This window comes from Oncorhynchus kisutch, linkage group LG8 (genome assembly GCF_002021735.2).
Source record: "Oncorhynchus kisutch isolate 150728-3 linkage group LG8, Okis_V2, whole genome shotgun sequence".
Classification (NCBI taxonomy): Eukaryota; Metazoa; Chordata; class Actinopteri; order Salmoniformes; family Salmonidae; genus Oncorhynchus; species Oncorhynchus kisutch.
The window spans coordinates 31,487,479-31,494,330 of NC_034181.2; the positions used below are offsets into that span (position 1 = coordinate 31,487,479).

The window sequence follows — 6,852 nt, forward strand, 5'->3', positions numbered from 1 at the left end:
AAGATGTTCAAAATGTTCATAGATGACCAGCAGGGTCAAATAATAATAATCACAGTGGAATCACAACTGCAATCAACGCATGTTTACAACTTCCAAACAGTACACTTGTGGACTTTTTATGTACTACAGTGGACAGCCACAAGAGGGCGATGTCTACTGGCAGACAGGGCTTACATATCTGCTTTCTGAGTTTCCTAGCAACCACAGCAAAGCTGTGAGTGACTGTAGTACTGTGGATGAAGGTGTGGAAAATCATGTTGCTAATGTATTCAGCACAACAAAAATACATCCCAGCAGAGTGCACAAATTTATTGTAATGAAAGACATTTTTCTTTCAGCAATACTGTTAATTTTAGTGTTAGTATTTGCTTGAAGGAGTCATTATTCGAGCAGGATATGGTCACATGGTTCCTCTTGAAACAAAAATATACATATTTTGATATAAAATGAAGTCAGTAATTCCAATTCGGTTTAGATTGCAAATATCCAGCAGAAAACATGACAACCAACCCATTATCATGTCTGCATACGTTTTGGTGCAGTTTAAAAGTTTAGACTAATTAGAGGACGTAAACCATACCAGTTTGGATAATATTATCCAATGTGACAGTGCTTTTAACTCATATGGTCCACTCAAGATTTAATATTAGTCCCCTTACAATGTTGAGTTAAATGATGAACCGATCAAATATTTATTACAATTTAGATCCACTTGGGTTTGAAATAAGGGAAAGTTATCCTCAGAAATTGCAACATCTGTACATTCTTTTAATCCATCAGTGTCTCATCTTCAACAGTTAAATATGAAGCAACCCTTTTAAATGGAGTCGGTGTAAATTACAGTACACTGGATCATATTTTAACAATTCATTTAAACTGTCTCCATTCAGACTGTGGGAAATAAGGAGACAACTTCAACTAGTTCTTAAAGTATCTTTGCACACTGTTTAATGTGCCACAGTAACCACACCCAAAGGTAAAAACAAGTCTTAATTGAATCTATCAAAGTAAAGCAGAACATTCACCTTCATTGTCATTTAAGTGATGGATTTTATGGGGCATAACACACAGCAGAATAAATACAGAATTTGAATCAAGCAATGCAGCTTAGCCTTGAATGTGTTTAAACAAAACAAAAATAAAATCCACAATATCAAGAGATGCAACTTAAAGCCTTGTCATTGGGACAGGTTCTGGGTCTTTCTGGTAAATGCTGGTCAACACTTTGCCAGTCCTGGCCAGTTTCCCCGTCATATGGCGTGTAGGGGAGTCCGTAGAAGGCATGCCATAGGGAGCCATGGGCTCTCCCCATCAGGGGGTGTGGTGGACTAGTTGGTGGCAGAATAGGAGCACCACCAGTCTCTTCAGAAGGTCTTCCGATGGATGGCACGTGCTCGGTCTTCCTCATACTCCTTCTTTGACACCCACATCTTCTTGAAGGTGTCCAGTGACGCAAGGATGGAGCCCCTTAAAGCATACAACAGAGGATCATTACCGTCCATTACTCTGGAAAGACTGTTTAATCTAAGTGTGGCTGATCACATGACGTTACTTACCCTATCCACGTGGAGTAGAGTCGTTCTTGAGGTGCAGAGATCTAACAGAGAAACAGGGAAATAAACTGGCTGTGAAACAGCACAACTAGTTCAGAAATATGTTGCACCAACATTAAACATACTACATTGAAATTGCTGCTCATACATGGGTAAATACGGCGCCAAGGCAGCAAATACCTTTATTTTCACATCTTTAGGTGCCAACTTTTTTACTTCACTTAACAACCGGTCACCAAAACCTTTGGGACAGAAACAAAATTGTAAACAGGGAGAGTAATACAATTAGCCAATGCTGAAGGAGTGGAGTTTGTTTGCTACAGTCTTCAATATGTAATTGGTGGGACAGGACTCTAGTCCATACCTTTGAGGAGTGTGGAGCCCCCAGAGAGAACAATGTTGGAAAAGAGTGTACGTCGCAGGTCCATGTCAGACTTCTGAATGGCAAAAGCAAGAACTTCGTGGATTCCTTCACTCTCGTCCCCTATCAGGTCTGGACGGAAGAGGAGCTCTGGGGCTCGGAACCGAGCAGGGCCAATCTACACAGGGGATAACAAGCTGTCAATTCATCAGTAAAATACAACAGTTTATATGTTAATGTCAAAGTAAGTAGTAATATTTAACTTCCAGAACACTAAATCTTAAACATTTTGAGAATGAATCTAACATGACTCACATCCAATGTGCTGCCATCAGGAAGAGTGTACTGCACCTTCTCTGTCTCCAAGGTCTCATCTTTTTGTGGGTTCAGTGAGAGGTAGCATGCTCTCTGCAGAGGTAAACAATTAGGGTGACAGGCGTCAAGGACAAAGAATGAAACCAATAACAAGACTGATAGTGTCTTGAAGATTTATACAACTATTTGCCTTGACCCCATCAAAAATACAACAATTTCTTCATCCATACCTCTTTGATAGTGCGCACAACCTCAAACTCAGCTGAGGTGTGGAAGTCATAGCCTTCCTTGCGCAGTAGCAGGCGTAGGTAGCGTGAAACATCACGCCCAGCAATGTCGACCCGCATGATAGAGTGAGGGATGGCAAAGCCTTCATAGATGGGCACAGCATGGGTTACCCCATCACCAGCATCCAGCACCACTCCTGTTGTCCGGCCTGTGGCATATCTGCAATATCCAAAGAGACATTCAAAACGGTTGTTTTTGCTAATGATCATTTTCACAACACTACAGTTACTAATGCATTACATGTCATATTAACCTGGGGTTTCCTTAGTTGTCAGCCATAGCCTACCACAGCCTACCACAGCCATAGGAGGGGTTTTATGACCTATATGGCTGTGATAACTAGTGATGACCATTTTCCTCCTTTGGGAGTGAAATCTTTTAATGTACCAGTATGCCCAACATAAGGCTGGCAAACAAGAGAAGATATTGAGAGGAAAAAGAAACTCACAAGCTTAATACTGCCTGCATGGAGATGAAGAGCGCCGGTACATTGAAGGTCTCAAAAAACACCTCTGCTGCACGCTCCCGGTTTTTACTTGGGTTCAAGGGGGCCTCTGTCAGCAGCACAGGATGCTAAAGGACATTAGGAAAAATGCAAAAGAAAGTAAATGCAGTGAAACAGTAAAAAAAACACACAAAAAACAAAATTCATATTAACTTCAAGAAGCCCTGAGAGAGAACACCAGCTCTCATGATCAAATTAAAAGTACCCAGAATAAGTGTCACAGAAACCAGAGAAAAATACCTCTTCAGAGAAGGTCTGTAGTTGCTCCTTAGAGTACACATATTGCCAGATGCGCTCCATGTCATTCCAGTCCTTCACAATACCGTGCTCCATTGGGTACCGCACAGACAGGAGCCCCCTGTGTTCCTACAACCACATGGAGAGAAAGTATTGGGAATAGCAGGCAAAGTACTATATTTTGTTTAAAAATACAGATTTAGTGTTAATAACAGCCTACATATAGGCATACAGGCCCATAAAGCCCTTTACATTATCAGTGACACAGGGCCACAGACATCTGTCTTAGTAGAGCACTGTACCTCTGCTTTTGGGCCAATGAAGAGATCTCCTTCCAGAGCACCTGCCATCACCCGAACATGCTTTGGACGACCCACACTAGAAGGTAAACACATGGATCATTTTACATACACTTTTCATTCAAACAAAGCATTTCAGTCAAATACATTTAAGTATTTAATATTATAGTGTTGAGATGGCTGTAGTGTTTGATCTTACTAGTTTGGGAAGCAGTATTTGGGGATCTGGTCTCCTGCAAAACCAGCTTTAACAACACCGGAGCCCTGAAAGAGAAAGAACATGTAGGTCCTTGCAACGTCAGCTACATATATTAACTCATTTATTATAGGGACTGAGGGCGTCTCTGGCCACATCTGTTCATCCTGTTTGTACAGTGATATCAGTCAGTAGTCATGAGAGAGTGCTGAGGGGCAGCACACCGGCCTATTGTAAACTACTGTGTCAGACCCCATATCAGTAGTAAAAATATGCTGTTCCTTAATCTTGTACTCTAATGCCTTGTATTGATTACGATCAGCAACACAATAATGCATAAGTAAATGATTATTTATTTTATTTCACAATGATGCTGCTATCAAGTAGCCTGAAGAGAAAGCCTGTTAATAATCTAGCCTAACGTTAGATGATGCGCTAGTTTCCTAACTCGTCCTTTCTTTCATAATTAACGTTGGCTAGACTTCTTATTTATAGCTAGCTGGCAAACTAACCTAACTAGTTGAAAAGTAAGATACATTGTTTTACTCTGAACTCCCCATAATTCGCATACTGCATATGGATGGATTGGTTGGGGATGCAACCATCTAACGTGAGCTTGTTGTTAGCCTTGGTTATCACCCTTCTCGTCTCACAATGCTATGGTAGGTAGCTAACTAGCTACTGACTGAGTCGCAAAGCTAGTCAGTGGCTTTAGCAAAGATATTTGATCTCTGTGGCTTTAGCTAGCTAATATTGTTAGCTAACCATCTAGACAATAAGAGGGTTTGCAAAAGCATACTACTGGCTAATCAGCTAGCTAACTTTAGCTATAAACAAGACAACGACCACCACCCATTGAAAAGCAAACTAACGTTAGCGACTTTTCGGTTACCTTAGTTACCGTTACATTTACCAATGATGTTGGCTACTTACATTATCAATAACCACAGGCTGATTTGCTATTATATCGTAGGACTCCATGGTGATAACCTTATAGATATAGGTCCTTTATGAATCCTTTTGTCCTAGCATTGTAGTTAGCTGATTTCGCCTTGTTATGTGGCGCAACGATGCAGATATAAATGTATAGCTAGATAGGCTCAGCTATTATCCGCCCACTCGGTGCAACGATTAGAGGGTTGTTTTTGCGATTTCGACGTACAGCCACATAAGCCAATCGCAAGCCATTGGAAGTAAAACGGTGACGTATGAAGCTTACCTAGCAACAATAGGGTGCACGCAGTGGTGTAAAAATACTTAAACGTTCTACTTAAGTCGTTTTTGGGGGGATCTGTACTTTACTTTACTATTTATATTTTGTACATTTACTCCATACGTTTTCCCGGACACCCAAAAGTACATTGTGACAGAAATGGTCCAATTCACACACTTATCAAGAGAACATCCCTGGTCATCCCTACTAATTTACCTCTGCTCTGGCGGACTCACTAAACACAAACGCTTCGCTTGTAAATTATGTCTGAGTGTTAGTACCCCTGGCTACCTGTCAATAAAAAAAAAAAATGTGCCGTCTGGTTTGCTTAATGTAAAGAACATGAAATTATTTATACTTTTTACTTTTGATACTTAAATACATTTGAGCAATTATATTTACTTTTGATACTTAAGTATATTTAAAATCAAACACTTAGACTTTTACTCAAGTAGTATTTTACTGCGTGACTTCACTTTTACTTTAGTTATTTTATATTAAGGTATGTTTACTTTTACTCAAGTATGACAATTGGGTACTTTTTCCACTATTGGGTGCACGCACCCTGAAAATAAAAGCTCACCATTGAAACTGATCCAAATGGATACAAGTAGTGGAATAATGCCATATCTGGACCACTAGATAATGCTAAACGAGGTTGGAATGTTGTTACATAACTTAAAAACAATGCAATAATAATTAATTTGACAAACAGTATAAAAAAAATTAAGATCCCTCTGGATGTGTTAGACTGCATAATTGCATTGGGGGCATGCATATGTCCACTGTACAGCCAGCTTCACCTACTCGGTGACACCCACAGATTACAATTCCAAAGAGTTTACTCAAATATTAAGGTAATAGCTCTTAATGCAGGACCTGGTAGGCCTACCCTGTAGCAAACAAACAAACCTAATCATTTCCATAGGCTATGGACCGTACCTGTTTAACTTGTATTTTTTTCTTCTGAAGTGGCCTCTCTAAAAGCAGAGTGCATCAATGCTTCCCGTTGGAGCAAGTTTTTTTATTTTTATGTATTAACTTTTTTATTCTTTATTTAACTAGGAAAGTCAGTTAAGAACAATTTCTTAATTACAATTTATTTTATTTATTTTATTTTACCTTTATTTAACCAGGTAGGCAAGTTGAGAACAAGTTCTCATTTACAATTGCGACCTGGCCAAGATAAAGCAAAGCAGTTCGACAGATAAAACGACACAGAGTTACACATGGAGTAAAAACAAACATACAGTCAATAATGCAGTATAAACAAGTCTATATACAATGTGAGCAAATGAGGTGAGAAGGGAGGTAAAGGCAAAAAAAGGCCATGATGGCAAAGTAAATACAATATAGCAAGTAAAATACTGGAATGGTAGTTTTGCAATGGAAGAATGTGCAAAGTAGAAATAAAAAAATAATGGGGTGCAAAGGAGCAAAATAAATAAATAAATAAAAATTAAATACAGTTGGGAAAGAGGTAGTTGTTTGGGCTAAATTTTAGGTGGGCTATGTACAGGTGCAGTAATCTGTGAGCTGCTCTGACAGTTGGTGCTTAAAGCTAGTGAGGGAGATAAGTGTTTCCAGTTTCAGAGATTTTTGTAGTTCGTTCCAGTCATTGGCAGCAGAGAACTGGAAGGAGAGGCGGCCAAAGAAAGAATTGGTCTTGGGGGTGACTAGAGAGATATACCTGCTGGAGCGTGTGCTACAGGTGGGAGATGCTATGGTGACCAGCGAGCTGAGATAAGGGGGGACTTTACCTAGCAGGGTCTTGTAGATGACATGGAGCCAGTGGGTTTGGCGACGAGTATGAAGCGAGGGCCAGCCAACGAGAGCGTACAGGTCGCAATGGTGGGTAGTATATGGGGCTTTGGTGATAAAACGG

General features: G+C 40.0%; 1 protein-coding gene across 1 annotated transcript; it reads right to left on the reverse strand.

The window, feature by feature from the left end:
- Nucleotides 1-288: 288 nt before the first annotated feature.
- Nucleotides 289-4,890, reverse strand: LOC109895865 (beta-centractin). The gene is made up of 11 exons (XM_020489912.2): nt 4,688-4,890; nt 3,758-3,822; nt 3,562-3,637; nt 3,263-3,388; nt 2,966-3,090; nt 2,460-2,676; nt 2,230-2,322; nt 1,918-2,092; nt 1,734-1,795; nt 1,557-1,597; nt 289-1,467 (listed from the first exon to the last, which is right to left on the reverse strand). Exons 1-11 carry the CDS (start codon nt 4,733-4,735, stop codon nt 1,365-1,367), a joined length of 1,131 nt encoding a protein of 376 aa, XP_020345501.1. The 5' UTR covers nt 4,736-4,890; the 3' UTR covers nt 289-1,364.
- Nucleotides 4,891-6,852: the final 1,962 nt, after the last annotated feature.

What these genes read in the sequence shown, in the direction of transcription:
- LOC109895865 (XM_020489912.2), bottom strand. Translation starts at nt 4,735, where the DNA reads ATGGAGTCCTACGATATAATAGCAAATCAGCCTGTGGTTATTGATAAT. An exon ending in ATGCAGGCAGTATTAAGCTT is followed by an intron (nt 2,677 to 2,965) that starts GTGAGTTTCTTT and finishes TGGATATTGCAG; the next exon opens with ATATGCCACAGGCCGGACAA. An exon ending in GGGCTCCACACTCCTCAAAG is followed by an intron (nt 1,796 to 1,917) that starts GTATGGACTAGA and finishes TCTGTCCCAAAG; the next exon opens with GTTTTGGTGACCGGTTGTTA.